The sequence below is a fragment of the Rhinolophus sinicus genome, chromosome 14 (genome assembly GCF_057876585.1).
Source record: "Rhinolophus sinicus isolate RSI-liver-muscle chromosome 14, RSI-T2T, whole genome shotgun sequence".
NCBI classification, from domain to species: Eukaryota; Metazoa; Chordata; class Mammalia; order Chiroptera; family Rhinolophidae; genus Rhinolophus; species Rhinolophus sinicus.
This window is the reverse complement of record NC_142514.1, coordinates 3,869,250-3,891,364: the sequence shown is the minus strand read 5'-3', so window position 1 is coordinate 3,891,364 and position 22,115 is coordinate 3,869,250. Positions and strand designations below refer to the sequence as shown.

Genomic DNA, 22,115 nt, shown 5'->3' with positions numbered 1-22,115 from the left:
TGGTTTTTGTTATTTTGGGAGCCACACGCTGCTTCAATGGCATTAGGGAAGGCAAGAGGTCCTTGAGCCCCTCCCCCTGCTGATAGGGACGTCTCCATAAAAGTCATGTGTGAAGACCAGTCCTTGCTGATCATCTTCTCAGACTCCTTGGAGGACACTGTTCACACTCAGACGAAGAGCCAGACCTTCTCTGGCCTTTCTGAGCTCCACCGACTCCACCAGATCCTCCCCCAGCAGCTTTCGGGAGCCCATACCAGCAAGAACACATTTATGGAAGTTCTATGGCTTACCAGGCATATTTAATCCCCCAAATGATACTAGGAGTCAGGTACAACCACTATCCCAATTTTAAAGCTGGGGAAATTGAGGCCCCGGGAGGGTTTTTTTTGTTAGTTTGTTTTTTAATGTATCTTGGTTGAGGTGGTCCGAATGGGAAGGGGCAAAAGTCACACTGTCCGACGCTGCTGTGCTTTTCTTCCCTCTGCACCTGATTTCCCTCTGCCCATTGCACCCTCACGGCCTCCTACACTCCAGAGGTCAGCTTAGGGCCTCTCACTCCTGTCATCCCTCTGCTGGGCTCAGGCCATCTGCCAGTTATGTAGAAAGTGTCTGTTCAGACTTCTCCCCCCACCCAAGGGCATGGACCAGGAGTGGGGTGTGTCCCCACTTTTCCCTAGGTGCCCCCAACTTCCCTAAAGCCTGAGCCTCCACGCCCTGCCCACTCAGTTGTCTTGTCTAAGTTCTACAGGTTATAAATGACTCCTTCCTTCAGGTAAACAGCAACCGCACCCCCCAGGATCTTTCCATTGAAAGGAATGGTAGGTTAGCTGGTCAGTTCTTCACAGCAGGAGAATGGAGAAGAGAATTTAAAAATCTAGGGTAACTGGCGCTGAAAAGGGAGTTTGTTCCCCTGCCCTCAAGTCTTTAGATGGTGGTCCACAGGCGTGGAAGGGGGCGTTCTAAGAGGAGACTTCCTTCCCAGCTCCTTCCCCCAAGAGCCGGTATGAGGGACTCTCAGCAAGGATGCAGATGTTGGTGCAGGGTGGGCTTGTGGGCACAGAACTGAGCGAGCCAGTGTGTGTGGCTACGGTGACAAGTGGGACATCAGCAAGTGATTCTTAAAGTTTTTTTCCCAACCCTTAAAAAATAATTAATTACCTTGGAGGGGACTGTCCCATAGTTACCCTAGACTCAAAGATGCAACGGGGACCGGAGCTCAGGCACTCCGAGGCCCTGCTAGCCTAAATGTATTGAATGATTTATCTTCGTAATTAGGACTGTTATGGGGGTTAATAGAGGTGGGGACCGAAAAGCACCGGGCCCTGCTGCCTCTCGCCCAGGTTGCTTGGAGCCCCTTCTTCACGGGCAGGCTGGTCTTCTCGGGCCCTGCCTGGAAAGCACGCGGCGGGAGGACTTGGGGCGAGTTGCGGGATGGGGGGGGAGGGGGGGGAGGACAGTTCAGCACCCTGGACAGCTCTTTCTGGGCTCCGCCCCACGATGCGTCCTTCAGGCCTGGCTGGGTGGGTCCACCCCCCATTCACAAGTGGGTCGGCCAGGCAGTCCGCAGTGTTGTCCGCCAGGGTGGCCGTTGCCCCACCAGCCGGTTGGGGGAGGGTGGCTCCGAGCAGATGGGCGGGGGACGCCCAGCCAGTTTGCTGCAGCAACCGCCACGCGGCGAGGAGGCGGGCCCGGCGGCCGCTGGGGCCAACGCTGGCAGCGGTGAACCCGCACGCGAACCGCCCCGCTTTTCCCGCGGGTGGGAACCGAAGCTGGAGCCAGTTGAAATGAAAATGAGCTCCGAGTGCTCCTGAGTTGCCTGGTCTTATCTGAGCCTCAGTTTCCCCATTCAAAACCGGGGACAGGGAACCAGATGACCCCTAACTCGAAGAGCTTCGGGGAGAGTCTATGGGGTCCTAGAGCCCTGGCCAAGCAGTCCAGCGACTGGGGCCTAGCCCAGCCTTAGCCAATTCCCAGCGGCCACAGCCTGAGCAAGTTGAGATTTCTCTCTCTGGGCCTCGTTTTCCCCTTTCTGCTCAGACCGTCTGCCGCAGAGCAACTGGCAGTGCGAGACCCTTCCGGTAGTAGAAACCCACGTGGGAGCTCCCTGCGTCCGGGGCCTTGGGAGTCCTGCCGCCACCGGGTCCTCTGCCTGAGTCCAGGGTGGGGTTCCGAGGCGAGTACTGAGTTCGAATGAATGAAGGGCGGCGCTGGACAAGGAAGGACCGCAGGCTGAGCAAGGCGAGGCCTGGCCCCACCCGTACGTTTCCTGCCCGCCAGGTCAGAGCAGCGATGGCGGTGATGGCGCCCACACACACCCCTGGAGGTGCTCGAGGGGCGCCCCGGGCCCGCGACCCTGCCGCAGATGGGACACGAAGGTCTGGAGCGAGATCCCTGGGGCTCTGCGGCCCTCCTCCGGTCCCCACCCCTTGCAGGAACAAAGGCAGGAGGTGGGACCCGCAGGCTGCCTGACTCGGCGGGGCGGGGCGGGGCGGGGCGGGGATGGCGACATCGCCTCCTTAAAGTCCGGCTGCGGGCGTGGCGCGCTCTCCACCTGCGCCGGCTCTGGCGGCGTACTCACCCGACCTCCCTCTGGGTGTCACTCTCCGCTCCGCGTCTGGGCAGGCACACGACTCCCACTCGGCAAGCCAGCAGCGGCGCCGCTTCCCCGTCGAGCATGGGGCTGCCTCGGAGAGCAGGGGACCCGGCGGAGCTGCGTAAGGTAGGAGCGGGGGACTGGGGACTCCGGGCGGAGCAGCCAGGCAGGGCCCTGGTTTGCGACACGCTTAACCGCGCCGGCCTCCGCACCCGCTCGCAGAGCCTGAAGCCGCTGCTGGAGAAGCGCCGCCGCGCGCGCATCAACGAGAGCTTGAGGCAGCTTAAGGGGCTCATCTTGCCGCTGCTCGGCAGAGAGGTGAGTGCCGGGGCACTGGGGGGACGGGGGTAGGGGTCCCGGGGCGCGGAGCGCGAAGGGCGGGCGGGCCCGGGTGCCACTATCGCAGGAACTGGCAAGGGCCCAAGACTGAGCCCGGGTGGGGCTGGCCGGGAGCAGCCAACCCACCACCGGCCACCGCGCGCCTGGCACCGAGCTCCTGGTAAGGGTGCGGTACTCAGGCAGCCTGCGGGATATTGGTCTTGATTGTCCATTTCTCTGGGGCCGGGAGCAGAGTTCTCGCTACTCGAAGCTGGAGAAGGCGGACATCCTGGAAATGACCGTGCGCTTCCTGCAGGAGCTGCCTGCGTCCTGCTGCCCCGGGACAGCGCCCAGTGAGTGATCCCGCCCGGACCCAGCCCTGCTCCTCGCCCCGCATTCCACGCCTCACGCTCTTTTCCACCCACAGCGCCCTCGGACAGCTACCGTGAGGGCTACCGCGCCTGCCTGGCGCGCCTGATCCGCGTGGTGCCCGCCTGCCGCGTCCTGGAGCCCGCCGTCAGCGCTCGCTTGTTGGAGCACCTGCGTCGGAGGGCAGCCGGCGCCACCCCCGATGGCGGGCGCGCTGGGAACTCCTGCGGCGCGCCCTCGCCTTCCCCGCCGCCGGCACCCCTACCCTTGCCGCCTGCACCAGCCTGCAGCCCTGGCCTCTGGCGGCCTTGGTAGCCTCCTGGCTGGTCCACCGACCCTGTTGACTGCGAGGCACCCAGAGGCTGGGCAGGCTGAGGAAGCTCTTGGTGGCGACAGCCTTCCCACCATGAGGGATCAGCCCAGCGCCCACAGCCAGGCCTGAACCGGTGTTTGTGATTTTTGTGGAGGACTCAACGCCAGGGGAACTCAACTAAGGACATAAGGGGAGAAGCCCTGCCTCACCCCCAACTTGGGGGTACCTGGGCTGGAGAAGATGGGGCAGGTGGCTGCAGGGGACGATGAAGCCCCCCCATCCCCACTGGTAGTGGCTTTAGGACTGGGCTAGCCACAGCCAACACACCTGCCCCAGTGCTGGCACCAGCCCAAGGGCTGGGCCAGGAGCTCCCCTGAGCCAGGTGCAGCCAGCCATCTGCTCTGACTGGTCACTGCCCCCCTAGCCCTTCTTGGGCCTGCCTCCTTGCCAGCTCTGCTTGGGAACTTCTGGGCACACAGAAGCAATGACCCGAGGGGCTCTGCAGGCCAGGGAGCCATCACTTCCACTCCTGAGCTCTCCTGCCTAAAGACTCCAATTAAAGGGACTGGATGTAGCCAGGGCTCTGTGTCACTGGGGGTGGGGGCTTTGCTAAGTGGTCTTGGGGAGGACTAATTTCCCCAAGCATTAATTTAACCTGGTCTGTGTACTGGGTGTGAGGAAGAATGAGGTTGCCCTGTGGCCTCAAGGAAGCCCAGCATAGACAGTGCCAGTGTGAGGTGAGCAGGGCCCATGTCATGCAGCAGCAGAAATTCAAAGGATGACAGCACGTTAAGGACCAGGAAACACCTAGGAAACACCTTTCCTTGTTTTGTCTTGCAAACTGCTCCCTACTACTCTTTGGGATGAGTCACTGGACACAACTTGTTAAGACTTTTCTTTCTTCCCCCTGGAAGCCAGCAGAGCCTGTGAAGACTTAGGAAGGGGCCTGCAGATCCCAGTCGTGGGTTCCCCAGAGAAGATGGAGCACTCCTGTCAGTCATGTTCCCACCATTTCATGAGGATTCGCTGGGCATTCTCGGAAGAGTGGGAGTCATCTCCCCAGCATCTAGTCCAACAGCCTGTGCGAAGGACCAGTGCGCTAGGGGCAAGAGGACAGAGCTGATGGAGGGGACAGTATCACCAAATCCATGATGACTTTGGCACTGATTTTGATGGCGGGATGTGGGGAAGCTGTGGGTGTTACTGAAGAAGCCACTGTTAAGACAACAGGGTGAGTGAGCCCCCACCAAGGTGTCCTGTCTACCTCCTCTCTGGCCCAGCTGGTAAGACTGTAAGCTCCTGGAGGGCAGGCTGGGGCTGAGTGCACCTCTGTGTGTCCAAGGCACTGGACACACAACAGGTGCTCAATAAACACAGTGGGCTAATGAATGGGTCATGTGACCAGACCATGATGTACTAAACCCTGGACAGCCTGGCTTTTGCCTCAACTCCCACCCGTAGGCTGCTAGATATTCACTTTGAATATCTGCTTCACCTGCGCCCCTGGGCGGACCAAAGTGGGGGAGGGTTTGGAGATCAGGGAAGGTAGTTTCTGCTCACTTTTTCCTGTTTCCGAGAATACTCGAAGGCTGGTGACTGCTCTGCTGAGCTGCCAGGAACAAGGGGAGAAGGAGAGGCAGGTAACCCACAAGCCCACACCCAGCATGTGAGTTGGAGTTTCCTCCTTAGATCAAGGACTGCACATCTGGTACACACTGGGCTGGCTCCTTGTCCCTATAAACAAGGACTTTCAAAATAGGTTTAAACTCTGTAAGAACTGACCATCCAGAGGCTCCTCTCCTCCGTTCGGCCATGTCTGCCAATTCTTGCTTCTGTCCTTAGCAGAAGCTTCAGGTCCTTAGCTCTGTGATTGTCATTGACCTGACCCCAACCAAGCTACAATGCAAGCAGCCAGGGAGGTGGCATGTAGATAGGTCAGTGACTCACAGGGTCAGGCATTCTGGGGCACTTGAGCCTGGCAGCTGGCCGGGCCCTGGCAGGAAGCTGAGACAGGCCCAGATGGGTGAGGTTTTGGGCCCGAGGTGAGAAGCTGGTTTCCCAGCAGGGATGTGCAAGAGCTGCCCAGAAGGTCTCGGCTGGTACTTGGGGCTGCGCTTGTGAAATAGGGATGCCAACATCCTCCTCCACAGGACACCTACAGACACCTCCTCCTGCACCTCCCCCAGTATTCCCAGAATGCTGTCTGATGGCGAAAGGTGAGCACAGGGCTATGCAGGCTTTTCCCGTGTGGGAGGGAGGCTACCTCACTCAGAGGGGCATCTCATGACCCTTAACAAGGCCCACATCGTGCCTGGTGGCCAGTTCTTGCGATACCCTTTCTGCAACGGTCCCACGACTGCCTCTGACTCTGTTTGGTTATCATGCTTGGTTGGAGAAAGGGACCCCATGTCCCTCAAACCCGTGGGTGAGATGATCCAGTGACCCAAGGACAACCAGAGCACTGAGCTGTCTGGGAGACTCAGGCTGGGGCTAGATCCCACCCATCTTCCTGGCACCAGTTAATACGGAGAAGTGAAATCTCTTTTTGATGAGGGAAGATAAAGAGCAGTGTGCCTAGGATGCCTCCTGTAATGGACATTTCCTAACTGCTCTGCTCCACCTGTGAAGCCCAGGCTCTGCAGCTGAGTTTCCCACTGGTTTATCTGGAACAGCATTAACAATAAACAAAGCCTGTGGGGCAAGTCTGGGAAAATCTATGGCTCTCCAGGATCCTCCGCATCGTGCTCTGCGGGGAGCACTCTGGAGAAGGTGGCAGGATAGAGGGGGCCTTCCCATTATGTGCAGCCACTTCCTACTCCAAATATCAAAGCTGTATTTACTTTTTAAAAACATGCCAGGCTGCTCTAGCCGTTCCTGAGAAGAACCAACCCACCCAGCGTTGTTATTTCCTTGGCTTTACTTCTTGTATGGACCCCTTCCCAGTGTGGCTGGGTCTCTGGGGTACTCAGTGTGTGAATGTGTGAGAGAGAGAGTGTTTGTGTGTGTGTGTGTGTGTGTGTGTGTCTGTGCAGCGAGGTGGCCGCCCTGCAGAGAGCTGCCCGGGCATGCGATGTGGAGAAGTCAGCCACCTACTGAGGGTTCCCAGAGAGCAACTAGTTTCGTTCTGGGTTTTTGTGAAGCCCTAGCAAAGCCCCAGGCACTTAAAGCAGCTATAATAAAACTGAATAATTTCAGGAGCGTGTGAACCGCACTACAGGGCACACCCCTTGTGTACACATGGTGTCTTGTCACCTGAGATCCACTAGGGGGAAGCAGGGAGCAGGGCTGGTGTCTGCTCAAAGGACCCCACTTGTGAATGAGGGGTTCCCTGGCCTTGGGGGTGAAGGAGGGAGATTCCAAGCTGAATATATGCCCACTGCTGGTTCTGTTGTTGTGGGCGGTGGGCCTGGGAGCCACCTGTCTTTGTGTTCAGTATGTTAGAAACCTCAGGGATCACAGGACAAAGTCCTCAAAGTGCAAAGAACCATTCTAGACCCCAGAAACCAGAGGCAGATGCTGGTTGTATGGGGACTACATTTTGAGGCCCTCTGTAAGAAAACTAATATAAAATCATGACTTAGTATGAAAATGAATACTTGTTCACATGGTAGCCCCAATTGCAGACATGGTGTCTTTTTATTCACTTATTTTTTGGCGGTAAAATCATGTTTCCCATCTTAACCATTGTTAAGTGTGCAGTTCAGTGAGTGAGTCAATAGCCTCATCCTGTATTCTGAGCTCAGGTGAATCTGCTCCAGCAAAGACCTCACATCTGAGAATGATGGTGCTCGGGGTTGGGAGGGAGGGAGTGGGGAGTTAGTGTTCCACGGGTACAGACTTCCAGTTCTGCAAGATAAAAAGTGATCTGGAGATGGGTGGTGTCGATGGTTGCACAATAATGTGAAGATCTTTTAAGGGCGGCATCCATTTCTACCACTCTGGGATGCAGATTGTTTTGACTTACTATCTTGGTGGAGGGCACTTTGGAGGCTTACATGTTTTCTAAAAAACAATTTGTTAGTAATATAATGATAACTTTAGCAACTTATTAATATACATACTAATTTGATGGTTACGAATTACCCTTCCACTTCAAAATTAATACTGATTAAAAAAATTATATGCGGTGGTAGACATGTGTGGCAGTGCTTCAGTCCCAAACAAAGCATAGTGGGAAAATAGATGTCTCTTAATTTACTACTTTGCCATGTCTCCACTCTAAGAGGGACGTGTGATGACATTTTGGATGTCCGAGGACCCTGTGAACTCAGACCCCATGTCCAACGGTCCTACAAGTGTTTGCGCACTCCACCTCTCCTGGGGTACAGTTATCCAAACAAGTGTCACCGGTTCCAGTGGGGAAGGCTGGGGGAAACCATTACCACACATTTGCTTCAGGTTGCAAGGTCCTGGGGACCCAGCCTTCCTTCAGTCAGTGGGTTCTGGAGCTGAAAACTGTCTCAGGTCTGGAAAGCACACAAGGACTCATGATGTTTTATTGGAGCCACTGCCCCAGTCTCCCATGGTCCAGTTGTTGTTTCCTTTAATTGTACAGGCCGAGCAGTGCCCTTGCTGGTTGCCCATCTATTTTGCCTCTCTGGACGCTGGGTTCTTTCAGCCATCTGCATAGCTCTCTGTGGGTCAGGCCTCCCTGCCTGCCTCCATCTTTGCCACTTGTTACAATAATTCTGATTTCCTGGCTTGTGACAGCTAAGCACTGCCACGGAGCCTCCGCTGGTTTGGAGTCCATCCTCCCAGGATGGCAGTGACCCTGGTCCTGCAATGGCATCTCCCGTTGGCCACCGCTTTGCTTGTTACTCATGCTAGTGCACTGTCACCATGCCTCTCTTACTAATTTGGTGAATGGTGTATCCGTCAGATCCTCCCAAGAAACCTACCCATCTGGGGGGTTTTGCAGCATTGTAGAGCATGTCCATTGTAGCATGGCCCCTTCTCTGAGCCTTTGGAGCACAGCTGGCCTCGCTCAGTGTGGGCCATCACCTATCCGTGCTGCCAGGAGCCATCTTAGCAGCATGATTGCACCATCTCAACGCCAGGGCAGTATGTCCAGTGTCCTGGACAATGCTCGCAAAGCAATACGCTCTCCCTTAACCAACTCTATTTTCCACTGTCTTTGACTCAGTATCCTCCGAATCCAGTCCCACGTGTTCTCCCTAGAACCTGCAGCTCCTTTGTGGTGTGGGCCTGCCCTCCGTTACCAGGCCCAGCATGCTCCAGCTTGGCTATGTAATAATTCCAGTTATTAGCTGAGAGGCACGGAGGAGAGACGGGGCAGACCCCAGGGGCTCATCTCCTGTGGAGGTGAGGCCATTCCATTTTCCATCCAGTGTCTATTTCCCCCATATTTCTTTACTTGCTGACATTGCACTATTTAGGGCATTACTTTCTGTGACTATATCAGGTGTAGTGGGTTGAATAGTGTCCCCCTAAAACTTCATGTCCACCTGGAACCTCAGAATGTGACCTTATTTGGAAATAGGGTCATTGCAGATGTAATTAAGGGAAGATGAGGTTACACTGGAGTAGGGTGGGCCCTAAATCCAATAACTAGTGTCCTTGTAAACCAGGACACATAGGGAAACAGAGGAAGTCATGTGAAGATGGAGGCAGGCAGAGATTAGAGTGATGCGATTATAAACCGAGGAACATGTGGGGTCACCAGAAGCTGGCAGAGGCAGGAAGCATTCTTCCCTAGAGCCTTGGAGGCCGCACAGCCCTGCTGATATCTTGATTTTGGCTTTTGGCCTCTGTGAGAAAGTAAATTTCTGTTGTGTTGAGCTATCTGCTTTGTAGAGAGCTTCATTATGGTTGCTCCAGGAAACGAATACACTTTGTATACCATTGCAGTTAACCATTGCTAAAAGTCATTCTTGAATCAACTCTGGATTATGTCTGTCGATATTTTACTATGTTAGAAATTAAAACAAATTTAAAAACTAATTCATTAAAATTACAATACATGCATTATACATTAACATATACAACTTATTTTCAATAAGAAATATATTTTCCAAAACAAAAATATTTGAAGGAAGAGTGGCATTGTTTATAGCTTTGTGAATCTCTTTGCTATCTGTTAATAGAAAGCAGCTGGGTGGTCATATCTGCTTCTGCACTCGGTGTGTTGTGATATGTTGTTTTGGTTGAAGTATGTGAAGAAAATCTGGCCTCATATAAATATATAGTCAGAAAAGGGAGGAGTATTTTAATAGTCTTTTCAAAAAATTGTGCATTATTTTTCTTTGATACTACACCCAAACTCAACAAGGGTTAGTGTCTGAAAGGTCAGTGGCAATGCAGACTCTAAAACCATATTGATGCACTATTTTTTTCATGTTCTGTTACATTAAACTCCACTGATCTAGCTGGCATTTTGAAGGAATCTTTTACCTGTCTGTGATTATATAACATCATGCATTAGTCATGAAAAATATCGGTTTCCTGAGTTACGTCGATCTTACAAATAGTGACTCATTTCATTGTATAGTATCACTACACATCATGTATCCTCTGGAAAAACACGGTATATATGTGAGCCAATGAGAATAACAAAGGCAAATAACATTTTGGTATAATTATAAAATAGTTCTTGTCCCGTGGACCCCCCCTAAAAGGGTCTCAGGGACCGCCAGGGGTCCACAGGGCACATGTCGGGAACTGCTGGCATAGGACAGGTAGAGTGGACATGATAAGGAATTAGTAAACGTACACACACACTCCAAAAGGGGCAGGAGAAGAGGGGGAAAAGAGCAAAGGACAGATGGTACAGATAGAAAAACAAATAGCAAATGATAGATTGAAGCCCAAGCATATGAATTGATAATTTCACTGTGTATAAATGGTCTAAATGCTCCAAGTAGAAGGCAAAGATTGTCAGACTGCATAAAAATGCAAGTTGCTACTACTATATGCAATTCTACAAGCAACAGTCTCTATTATCTTCTGTGGGGCCCACTTCTTTACTCCACCGTAGCCCACTTTCTTTTTTTTTTTTTTAAATATTTGAATTTGTTTAGAGCAGCTCTGAAGAGTCTGGGATGAGACCATGAGAATCTGACTAGAGTGATGATGGTGATAATGGAGAAGAAACTAAAAGTCAATTAGAAGGAAGATGGTCAAGCCTTGCTAACCAATAAGATATGGAGGAAGAAAGAGAGGAAACCAAATATCCCTAAAGAGGATCCTATGATTTGGAAAATGAACAACCTTAGTTGATTTCTTGAAATTTTCCTCTATCCTGATTTGCCATGGTAAGTAACCCCAATGTGAGTTGGTGAAGAAACACACTTTAAATATAGAGACAGAAAGGTTAAAGTAAAAAGAAGACTATGATGGTTAATTTCATGTGTCAACTGGACTGGCTTTGGCGTGCCCAGATTAAACATTATTTCCGGAGGTATGTGGGAGGGTGTTTCCCAGTGAGGTTAGCATTTGACTCAGTAGATGTCCCTCCCCAGTGTGGGTGTCGCCCTCGGACTGGGATATGCACCATCAGTTCCCTTGGTTCTTAGGCTTTTGGATTTAGATGGAATCACAACACTGGCCTTCCTGGGTCTCCAGCTTACAGATGGCAGATCGCTCCTCAGCCACCATAATCATGTAAGCCAATTCTTGATAATCTCATAATAAATCCATCTCTCTCTTTTTCCATCTATATCTATATATCTCTGACTGGTTCTGTTTCTTTGGAGAACTCTAAAACAAAAAAATACAATACTAACACTTATCAAAAGAAAGCTGGGGCAGCCACATTAATACCAGCATACTGATAGCTAATATTTTAGAATGTTTGTTGCTTCTCTCCCATATTTATCCTATCTCACCATCCTATGATAGCATTACTGATGAAGTAACTTGGGCACAGAGTAAGTAGGTGATTTTCCCAAGGCCGTACAGCTAACAAATAGTAAAGATATGAGTGTGGGAATTGGACTACATAGTCCAAGCCTGTAACCACTAGGCTCGCTACTTCCCTAAAAATACATAGAAAAAAAAAAGTCCATAATCCCACTTCCCAGGTACATTCGTTTTTAAAGTTGTGAACTAGATATAACGAAAATGCGTAATGCCCATATGTGCATTGTATAAAAAAAATTATCAACCTGTACACCATCACCCGAGTCAAGAGGGAACATACTCCCCCACTCTCCCCACCCCGTGGGATTCACCCTGATGATACTCCTCTCCCTCTCACTGAGAGGGACCCACTATCTAGACTTTTGTGATAATCATTTCCATGTTTTTCTTTATAGATTTGCCATCTACTTACGTTTTCCTAACATGTGTTATCCTTAGCAAATTTCAATTATGCAATACAGTGTTACCAACCATAGGCATCATGTTATACGTTAGATTCTCAGGTCTTATTCCTCTTATAGCTGCAAGTTTGTAACCTGTTATCAACCTCCCCTTATTCTCCCCACCCCCTTGTCCTGTAAAACACTTTTCTATGATTTCTTTGAGTTTGACTTGTTTTTTTTTTGAAGATTCCACATACTGTCTAAGGGACACCATGCAGTATTTGTCTCTCTCTGTCTGGCTTATTTCACTAGCATGATGCCCTCCAGATTTATCCCTGTTGTCACAAATGATCAGATTTCCTTCCTTTTTAAACTGAATAATACTCCATTTTGGCTATTGTGAATGATGCTGCAGTGAACATGGGAGTACAGATATCTCTTCGAGACAAAGGTTTTGTTTCCTTTGGACATGTACCCAGAAGTGGGATTGCTGGCTCATATTGTAGCTCTATTTGTAATTTCTTGAGCCTCCATACTGCTTTCCATAGTGGCTGCACCCATTTACATTCCTATCAACAGTGCACAAGTGTTCCCTTATCTCCACGTCTCTCCAGCATTTATCTCATCTTTTTGATAAGAGCACGAATGGAATGTTTGTCTTTCTGTGCATGGCTTGACACTGTATGTATCCTTTTGGATCTTTTCCTCATTGTGATTCTTTCCTGTTGTAAATGGATTTCATTGGTTTATTTGTACTGCATTGAAAAGTATACAATTTACTGATCCAGTCTACTGTTGATGGGCATTTGGGTTATTTCCATTCTGGGGTTATTACAAACAGTGTTGCTATGAACCCTCTGGGTGCACTCATTCTTAATATATAGGGTGAATACCTAGAAGTGGAATTGCTAGGTAAAGGATATGGCTATTTTCAACTTTAGTAACTATTTTTAACTATTTTCCAAACAGGTTGTACCAATTTATAGTCCCAACATCAGTGTATAACAGTTCCTATTGCTTCGTATCAGATACTCCATATTACCATGAAAAGATAGTAACGTAGATGAACGGTTAGGTGGTAACTGTACAAAAACATACAAATGAGAAGTAAAGGCCTTACCCCTAGTCCTTTTTCCAAAGGTGTCAACAATTTCTTCAGTATCTTTCCATAAATATTAGGTATTATTTTAATAACATATTTGTTTTTAAAACAACTTGTGGATAATATTTCTAGTCCAAAGAGAGTGTGCAAATTAAATATAATGAATTAAATATCTGCTGTTGTTAAATACATTGCTGTTGGTAAACCACTACTAATTCAATCATTCGTAAAATATTTATTGAGCAGCTATTATGAGCTATGCACTCTTCTAGGAGCTTGGGATACAACAATACAGTAAAAAATGCCTCCTGGCATGGAACATGCATCCTAGCTGGTGGAGACACAATAGATAGATGAGTAAAATATACGTTAAACGGTATTAAGTGCTAATTAAGAGAAAAACAAACCAGGGAGGGGGCTAGGGAGTGTTGGAGAATTTTAGGTAGGGTGAGTGGATAACTGAGGATGTGAAAGGGTGGGCCACATGGGTCCCTCGGGACAAGTGGTCTCAGCCCATTAAAGGACCATCAGGGAGGTCAGAGCGGCGAGAGTTCAGTCACCAAGAGGGAGAGCGGTAGGTGAAGCTGGACACATGGAGGTAGGTGTGGGCAGATTCTTGAATGCCACAGCTGGAGAGGTGATCACATTCTACACTTACGTTGAATGCAGAGCTGGCAACATTTGCTGATGGGTTCGATGAGGGGTGTGAGAGAAAGGGGGTGTGTGTCAAGGATGACTCTAGATTAGCTTAAGCCATTGGAAGGAAGGGATTATGACTGAAGTGGGAAGACTGCAGGAGGAACAAATTCTGGGGGACGATGAGGATGGCGGAGAGCGTTTGATGACTATTACACAACCCGAGTGAGCTGCGTGCGGCCTAGGCAAGAGCACATATGAGCCTGAAATTTAGAGGAGAGGTCTGGGTGGAGATTATGTGGCAATTATTGACTAGATGGGACTTAAAGTCATGAGAGAGGATGAGACCTCCAGTCCAAGCACTGCTCGGGTCTCCTCTAACTAAAGTTCTGAGGAGCAGGCGGTGAGGCAGAACAGCACAGCAGGCTGAGCAGAGTGGCTAGAAAAATAGGAGTGTGTGATGTCTTGGAAGGCAGAGTCAACGTGTCAAGAGAGATAATGTCTGCTGTTGAGAAGACAGGTAAAACGACTTCTGACACGGATTATTGGGTTTAGCAATTTGGAAGGAATTAGTGACCTTGATAATTGGGTAGTAGAGATAAAAGCAGAAAGGAATGGGTTGGAAAGAGAATGGGATGAGGGAAGAGGAGGTTGTACGTATAAACAGCTCTGAGAAGTTTTGCTGAAAGAGAGGGATAGAAATGGCCCAGTAGCTTGAGGAGAAAGTAGAAAAAAACTAAAAGGGGAAGGTGAGAAACTGTAAGGGGAGAGATTGTGTAAAACCATCAGCACTATAGCAAAAATAACTCATGGTATTTTTGCTAAGGGACTGGGCCCCCCCACTTAGATCCTGTTCGAAAGCAACTGGCAATCATATACAAGTGGTTAACCAGGGAGCACCATTTTCTCTTTACAGAAGCCAGGACACAGTAATATTTGGACTGTTTATGGTCCTGGGCTTCCTCTGCCGTGTTTGCAGCGCGGGTCATGTAAACAGACCCGGGTTCCCTCCTTCTCTCCAGCCCATCTAGGCCGGTGCTGCTGCAAAGGCACTTGCTGCAAAGGCCTAACAGTTCCTGGCTTCCCGTTTTGTGCATCCACGTGCCGCCCTGCAAACTCTACACAGCAGCTCCGCCAACGAACGCTCGTTTACAGGAAACCGCCTCCAATTTCCTCTCGGGGCTGATTGTACAAGGCGAAACCCCGACGCTCACTCTCGCAGGCCTTTCTGACACGCAACGGCCACAGGGCCCCCGCATCCGGCCTGTCCCGCCCGGTGGGCGCACCGTGACACCACGAGCTGGCAGGCGCCGGCGGTGGGCACGCCACGCACAAACCACGCCGCGCGGGGCGAGGCTGACCCACGCGGCCGCCCCGCCGGCGCCGCCCAACCGCCGCCGAACCTTCTAGAAGCGGCGCCCCACGGCCAGAACCCGACGCCCAAGGAGCCGGCGGACACCAGGGGGCCGGACGTAGGAGGGGTGGGGCGTGCAAGGCGACCGCGTCCGATTCGCTGCCGGCCCGGAGGCCCCGCCACGCCAGCGCCATGGCTCCGCCTCCTCCCTCCCCCTCCATGGCGCCGCCCGGGCTCATTCATTCCGCGCCCGGCCCGCCAGACACCTGCGCTCTCTTTCAGCTGCCCGCCGCCGCTGCCGCCAGCATGTCGGGCCCCGCCGCCGGGACTCCGTCCGCCATCCAGATCTGCCGGTAAGAGGGGCGCGCAGCGCGAAGGACGGCCGGACGCCAGGTCACCCCGCGCCTGCCCCTCCGCGCTCTCCCCGCCTCCGCCCCGGGCCAGGCCCATCATCTTCGGCCAGCCACCGTCTCCCGACCCCGCCCGCCCGCCCGCGGCCGGCTGCGCCTCGGGTGCCGCAGACACAGCGGCCTCCTCATGCGCGTCCTCGCCGGCCTCCCGCGCATCCCCCGGGCGGCGCCGCGGTCACGCAGGCCGTTTGCGCACTGATTCGGCGCGACGCCCTTTCCGGGCGGGGGTCGGAGTGCGGCCCCCTGCGCCCCGCCCAGCTCCGCCCCACCGGTGCCCAGGCACGCCGGAACCCCAGCCCAGGTCCCACCGAGCCCCCTAATTCAGGGTCGTTTTCTGGGTGGTGGTGCAGAGCCAACCGGATCCCCCGAGATGTGGGGCGCAAGTAACCGGCTCGCTGGTCGGCGTCCGGAGCCCGGCGGACCCATCGGTGGGTGCCCGAGTGGGCGGGGGCTGCAGATGTACAGTCCCTTTCAGTGCACCGCCTAGGTTTCTTGGGGGAAACCAGGGTTAACCTGAAGAAGAGAAAAATACCCTTCCTCTCTAACAGTTTACTGCTAAGAGGGAATGGTCCATTGAGCCTGGAAGCATCTTACACAATGCGGGCAATTGGTTGTTCTCAGCAGACCACCCCTGCCTTTCTCCACGGGTACCAGGTAGATGGAGGCCCCCAGAGGAAGCGGGAGATCGGGAACTGGCTCATTTCCGACCAGAGGATGGAGGGCAGCCTCAAGGTTACTCTTCATTCCCTTGGGCAGAATCTGAAGCAGGAACGCTGGTATTTGAGCTTGAGCTAAGTAAGGGCAAGGCTGGGAAGGCCGCGCAGGCACTGGGGGCCTGCAACAGAGCCTGTCCTGCTTGGTGCACCGCTAAGAGTGACAGCTGCTTCCTGTTTTGGGGCAGGTTCCACAAATTTGGGCATTGGGTATCACACTAACCTGGGGTCCAAGCCAGGTTAGTTTCCTGTGGATGTTAACATCTCTCTGGAAGAGTAAGTGCTGGATCAGTGGGGTGCCCTGACCGCACCCCTCTTCTAGCCTAGTCCAGGGCCTTTACTGACTTCAAGGTCAGTTTTTACTTTTCTAGGGAGAGGGAGTCGGAATCTTTGGGGGAGCTTTGCTCCATTCCCTTTGTTCTTGGCTGCCTTGTCCCCCCCCCCCCCCAAGTTCCTGGGGCAAAAATAATAGAAGTGACTGATATTTGGAGAGAGTGGGGCCTGGATTCAGGTCCTTGGTTCAGGCTCTGCCTCTTATTGGCTGGGTGACCTTATTGGCTGGGTGATCCTTTGCAAAGGGCTTGTATCTGTCTCATCGCACTTGTTTTGTCCAGCTTCCTGGGAGGAGGCAAGGATCTCCGCCACTCCCCATATGTGGAGGAGGAAATTGAATTTCCGCAGACCCAGGGCCTCTGTAAGGTCATCCAGCCACAAGGGCCTGAGAAGCAGCTACTGCCAGGTCTTCTGTCTCCAGACCCATGCTCTTTCCACTGCACTCCCAAAAAAGAAGACACCGATTTCAGTCTATTTGCGGAAAGCTGGGCATTTATGTACTTCATCAGGATGATGAAAACCTAGGCTATACATATTATCTTTTGAAAAACCAGCTTCTCACCTGAAACTTACGTAATGTTATTACCCAATGTTACCCCAATAAATTTAATTAAAAAATAAGTATCTGAAAGCCCCAGCTTCTAACAGTTAATAGATTTTTGGATAGCTTTAGACACTTCCATATGTGCACAAGCCTACATGTGTGGGCTTTTCTTGCTCACTGTGCTTTCCGGACTGCCTCTTGCATATTCACAATTGCATATTGTCTCTGCTGCCTTGGCTGTGGGATGCTTGGGCAGCGTACGTGGCTGAGGTGAGCCTGCCAAAGTGGGGAGGGCTGTGGTCACAAAGGCTTGGTCCAGTGAAAGCCCAGGACACAGGAAAGAGTAGACACACCAGTGTGGGGAGCCCTTTAAGGACATCTGAGCCGACACCCTGTGTTGAAAGAGGAGCCTCCTGGCCTAGGACAGCAGAACCCATGAATTTAACAAGTTTCACTGGACGCTTCCAAGGAGGAAAGTGCCCTGAGGGAGGAACACCGACCTGGAAAATTTGGTCCTTACCTTAGGGGGTTTCACAGTTCAGCAGGGAGAGGATGCCCTAACCCCCACCATCCTGGACAGTTAAGAGTGGTCACATGCTTTGGGTTCCGAAGGAGGCGTTGAAGGGCTTGGGGCTCTGAAGGCTGGGGAGGGCAGTGGTTAGAGCCAGCTTTGTAGTCCCACGCCTGGGTGTGAATTCAGCCTCTGCCACTTGGCTGCCTAACTCTTCTGTGCCCCCATTTTCTCATGGGTTGTTCCGAGTGTTAAAGAAAAGAAAACGCATCTAGTGCTTGGCAGAATGACTGGCGCATTGTAAGTAAACGGAAGCTCTTTTTGTCTGAAAAGTGGGACGCAAACTCAGGATGCTGACACCCTGGGTTCGAATCCCAGCTCTGCCTCTCGCAGGTGTGTAGTTTTAGGCATGTTCCTTATAACCTCACTGGGTCTCAGTTTTCTTACCTGTGAATCGGAGATAACAATAGTGCCTGTCTCAGGGTTGTTGTGAGGATTAAAACCTTTAGCACGGTGCAGGGCCTTTATAAATGTTGAGTTCACGAAAAGAACCCTTTGTCTCTGAGAACCGGAATTTTCGACGGCTGGGCCACTGTAGGGCGCTGTCCCCTCCTTTTGATCTAGCCCTACAGATGCAGGTTCTTGGGACAGCATTTAAACTCTTAGAAAAGAATTTTTCCTTTGGTTTATTTTGAGTAATATTAATTAACGTCTAGTCCTTGTTGGACTCAGAATGCTGATAAATGTCAGACCCAGAAGGACGCCTGGAGGCCTCCAGCCCAGCTCTGTCATTTTACGGATGAGGAAAATGAGGCTCTCAGAGGTTAAAGACTTGTCCAAGGCAACTTTGACCAGCCAGGGAGCCGAAGGCAACCTGGGGATTATTCCCTGCTGGGTGACCCATTGCTGTGATCTTTGCACTGCTTGGCAAGCTTTGGTTGACGTTTAGTTGTGGGGCATAATCACGGCATCAGCGTGGGCCCCTAGTAGAAGCCCCCTGAGTGTTTGTTGAAATACAGTTGAAGGCCATGTCATGTAACAGGTTGTTGGAAAGTAGGACGTTGTGGAGCGGCGCGGTCCACTAGAGCTTTCTGCAGTGGTGGAAATGCCCCACTTCCACTAACCACAAGTGGCCACTGGGTGCTTGAAATGTGGCTCAGAGAAACGGAGTTTTTAAAAACATTTATTTAAGTTTATTGAAATATAAATGTAGATAGCCTCCTATGTCTGGTGGCGATCTTCTGGGACAGTCCCGTATGTAGAAGAATTAAAAAACCCCAATTCCTGGTAGGTCTCTGGGGGGACAGGTTTCCCCAGGGAGGCTTAGGAGCTCTCTGCGGACTGTGCTCAGCTCTCAGACAACCGAGCTAAAGGCGGCGGACCTTGGTGTGGACATGGCCCAGGGTAAGTAACCTGTAATCCTTTATTTGTAGGTAGGTGTGTGAGGACTACAGGGTTATCTTTTGCTTGCTGTGCTTTTAGCTGCAGATCTAGGGAGTGTCTTGAGGTGAGGGATTGCTTTGTTTACTGCTGTACCACGAATGCCGACAAAAGTGCCTGGCACCTAGTAGAGATACCAGTGAGTATCAGTGGAATGGACCTGAATTTTAGTATGTCATGGGGTTGGGGTTTTTTCCCCGTAGGGCTCTGTCTTTGGGTTTATAATGGAATTAATGAAAACATAGAACCTGATTTAGAGCTGGTATTCTGGAATATTCCACAAAACGATGCACACTGCTGGTTCCCTTCTTGGGGACCCTGGGCGAGGCTCAGTCTTTGCAGCCCAGAGAGCCTGTTTGGGAGGCTGTGCTCACCCACTGCCCAGTCTCTCCCTGTAAGTGGGCCAGGCAGCTTGGCATCACCCTTGGCTTGCTTGGCACTGCAACTGACCAGCTCCCTGGTTTCAATCAGGTCACAAGTTGCTTTCTCCTGGGGGCGGGGTTTCTCCAGGTGGGTACTGAGCCAGGATTACCTCCTGTCCACTTGGCTCTCTCACTCTCAGAGGTGTCCTGGGGAGGGGGATAAATGGTCACTCTACCTGCTCACTTTACCCTTGACCCTTGGACTATCTACAGCTGAATAACTGAGGAAACTTGTTACAAATGCAGATTTTCTGCACACAAATTATACTTCAGTAGAAAATCAACCAAATGCAGATTTTAACACATTTATGAGATATTTGGGGAAACTTGAATAGTCTTGATAGTGAATGATATTGAGGGATTTGTATTATACTTTAGGTGGGATGATTGTTTTTAAAAGGAGCCTTTATCTTTTATAGAGAATGCTGAGGTATTTATGGATGCCAAGCTGTGATACCTGACTTTCCTTCAAACTCATGTGGGGAGGGGGGAGCAAGTCGGGTGGACCCGGGAGGAACCAAACTTGATATTAACAGTTTGGAGCTGTTTGGTGGGTTTCAGGGTTATTTCCTTTTTTCCACTCTTGTAAGCCTTTGATGTTTTCCACAATTAAAGAATAAAAGGAAAACAGGCTCCTGAGCCCCCACCCAGACCTACTGCCTCTGCATCTTGGTGGGGGGCGGGGCAGGAATCTGCACCCTTCCAGCTCCCCTTGGAGCTTGAGAGCCACTGTCTGAAGTAGGGATGGGAACCTTCTGCTGTGAGCTGTGGCTTCTTTCCTCAGCCTCCCTGCTGTCCTGGGACCCCTGTGCTAGTTGGCATCCTCCCAGCCCTCCTGACACCTGCTGCCTGGCAGAGGTCCTTCTAGCCCAGGTGGAGCTGCTCCTACCTGCCAGGCGCCTGGTGTTTTGGGTCTGTCTCAGCCTATCAGTAACCAGCCCTGAGGCTGGATTAGCCCTTTTGGTTCTCAGGATTGCAAGATACCCTTCAGCACTAACCATCAGGAAACTGAAACTTATTACTTACAGGACCTGGAGATTACCCAGCACACGTGGGGCCACACAGTGAGGTCGAGGGTGGTTAACACGGTATTTATTTGAGACAGTCATCTTTGACGTGGATGCTTTGGCAATCAGAGCTTAAGTCAGGCACTTGCATTACAAAAAAGAAAATCACCCCAAGGTTATTGTTTATCCTATACCTAGTCTAGCCTGGTAGGTTGTAGAGGCCCACAGCCCCACCCATTTCCTCCTCTTCCTGGGAATGGCTAAGGCCCTGTTTGCCTTCCTCTCTCATTTGCTTACGTGGGAGGCGGGCTGTGTAACTTCGGGCTGAGTCATGAATTTCTTGCATCACTTGGCCTGTTTTAGAGAAACTTCCTTAGAGAAACTGGTAGCGGCACTAGACTGTGGACTGCTGTGGGGAGGGGCTTCCCCAGCAGGAGGCCTGGGGACGAGACCTGCATTCCTGTGGGGAGCACCCTGGGGGAGACGCAAGTGGGAGTTGGGAAGACCGCCTGGCCTCTCACCAAGGCATGAAACTGCTGCTGGCCTTGGCTATCCGCCTCCGTGGGCTGGCCCCACAGGCAGCTGTCCGGGCCAATGGTCCAAGGGAGAGACGCAGGGCTTCCGCCTGGGCTGTTGGAACCATGTCTGCTGTGTGGTCTGAACCCTGTGTCTCTGGAAGGTAGGGCGAGCAGGATACTGCTGTGCCCACAGTGATACGTGAGGCCGCCTGGGCAACCTGTCTGAGGGCTTCGGGCCGCGTGACTGAGGATTTCTTGGAAATGGCTCAAGAGGACAGTGGGTGCTGGATGTTCTGTTGTTCTGTCAGATTGCATGTGTCCACATCCTTAGTGAGGACCTGGCATGTTTTCCCCCAGGGACCAGTTGAACCCCACTCAGCTTGTTGGTAAAGGTGGGCTTTCTGGCCTGGGGGGCCCTGGGTTCTGGGAAGCTGGGACCTTTGAGGGTTTGAGGAACCCTGCATTCCAACAGCTATGGCCTGGGGGTATGGGTGTCTGCTCTCCCCTGGGGGGAATTGAGCTGTGATTTTTGTGCTGGCTTGTTTGGGGCCAGAGGGAACTGTCCTGAATGACTGTTTCACATGTTTTATTTCTTCAAAACTTTACAGAAACTTTGTTGAGTGGGTATACACTCCCCCCTTTTGTACCAGCTTTATTGAGATACAATTCACATTCCATGCTTCATCCAATTCAGTGGCCTTTAGTCTATTCAGAATTGCAACCATTACTGCTATCCATCTTAGGACATTTTCATGACCTGGAAAAGAAATCCATACCGTTTAGCTGTTTTTCCTTGTTGTGACCCGCACCTCCCCCCCCCCCCCCCAATATATTCCTTTTCTATAGATTTGCCTGTTCTGGACATTTCAAATGACTAGCTTCTTTCCCTTAGCCTGTTTTCAAGGTTCACCTGTGTTGTAGCGTGAATCGCTGCTTCCTTCGTGGTTCCCACGGTATGGATAGACCACATTTGTTTTTCCCTTCATCAGTTAATGGACATTTCCGTGTTTCCACCTTTTGGTTGTTATGCATAAAGTTACTATGACATTCGCATAAAGTTTTTGTGTGGACATATGTTTTTCTTTTGGGGATATGCGTGGCATAGTAAGAAATATTTATTTGGTCTTTGTCCCTGGGTTCTGGCACCCAGCTCCTAAAACCCGAGTCATCTCCCCAGTGATACTAGTGTCTTTTGTATGCTAATGACATGGCTGATGCCTGGGAGCCCCTAGAGAGCTAAGGATGGGGGACTGGTAGCCAGGGCAGGATTA

General features: G+C 51.4%; 2 protein-coding genes across 3 annotated transcripts in view; both read left to right on the top strand.

The window, feature by feature from the left end:
• The first annotated feature begins 1,856 nt into the window (after positions 1-1,856).
• On the top strand, positions 1,857-4,982 carry HES2 (hes family bHLH transcription factor 2). The gene is made up of 4 exons (XM_019746677.3): positions 1,857-2,719; positions 2,816-2,911; positions 3,165-3,264; positions 3,339-4,982. Exons 1-4 carry the CDS (start codon positions 2,363-2,365, stop codon positions 3,593-3,595), a joined length of 810 nt encoding a protein of 269 aa, XP_019602236.3. The 5' UTR covers positions 1,857-2,362; the 3' UTR covers positions 3,596-4,982.
• A 9,807-nt stretch (positions 4,983-14,789) lies between these two features.
• ACOT7 (acyl-CoA thioesterase 7) overlaps positions 14,790-22,115 on the top strand; it is a 92,998-nt gene continuing 85,672 nt past the window's right edge. Inside the window, exon 1 of one of the 2 annotated variants that reach the window (XM_019746775.3) lies at positions 14,790-15,299. In XM_019746775.3, coding sequence (XP_019602334.2) covers positions 15,139-15,299 — 161 coding nt within the window. In that variant the 5' untranslated portion in view covers positions 14,790-15,138. Of the gene's footprint in view, positions 15,300-20,753; positions 21,006-22,115 lie in introns of those variants that run through there. The other variant, XM_019746776.3, reaches the window with a different exon arrangement.

Coding starts and splice junctions, on each gene's coding strand:
- HES2 (XM_019746677.3), top strand. CDS start 2,363: ATGGGACACGAAGGTCTGGAGCGAGATCCCTGGGGCTCTGCGGCCCTC. Junction 2,720..2,815: donor ACCCGGCGGAGCTGCGTAAG/GTAGGAGCGGGG, acceptor ACCCGCTCGCAG/AGCCTGAAGCCGCTGCTGGA. Junction 2,912..3,164: donor TGCCGCTGCTCGGCAGAGAG/GTGAGTGCCGGG, acceptor GGCCGGGAGCAG/AGTTCTCGCTACTCGAAGCT.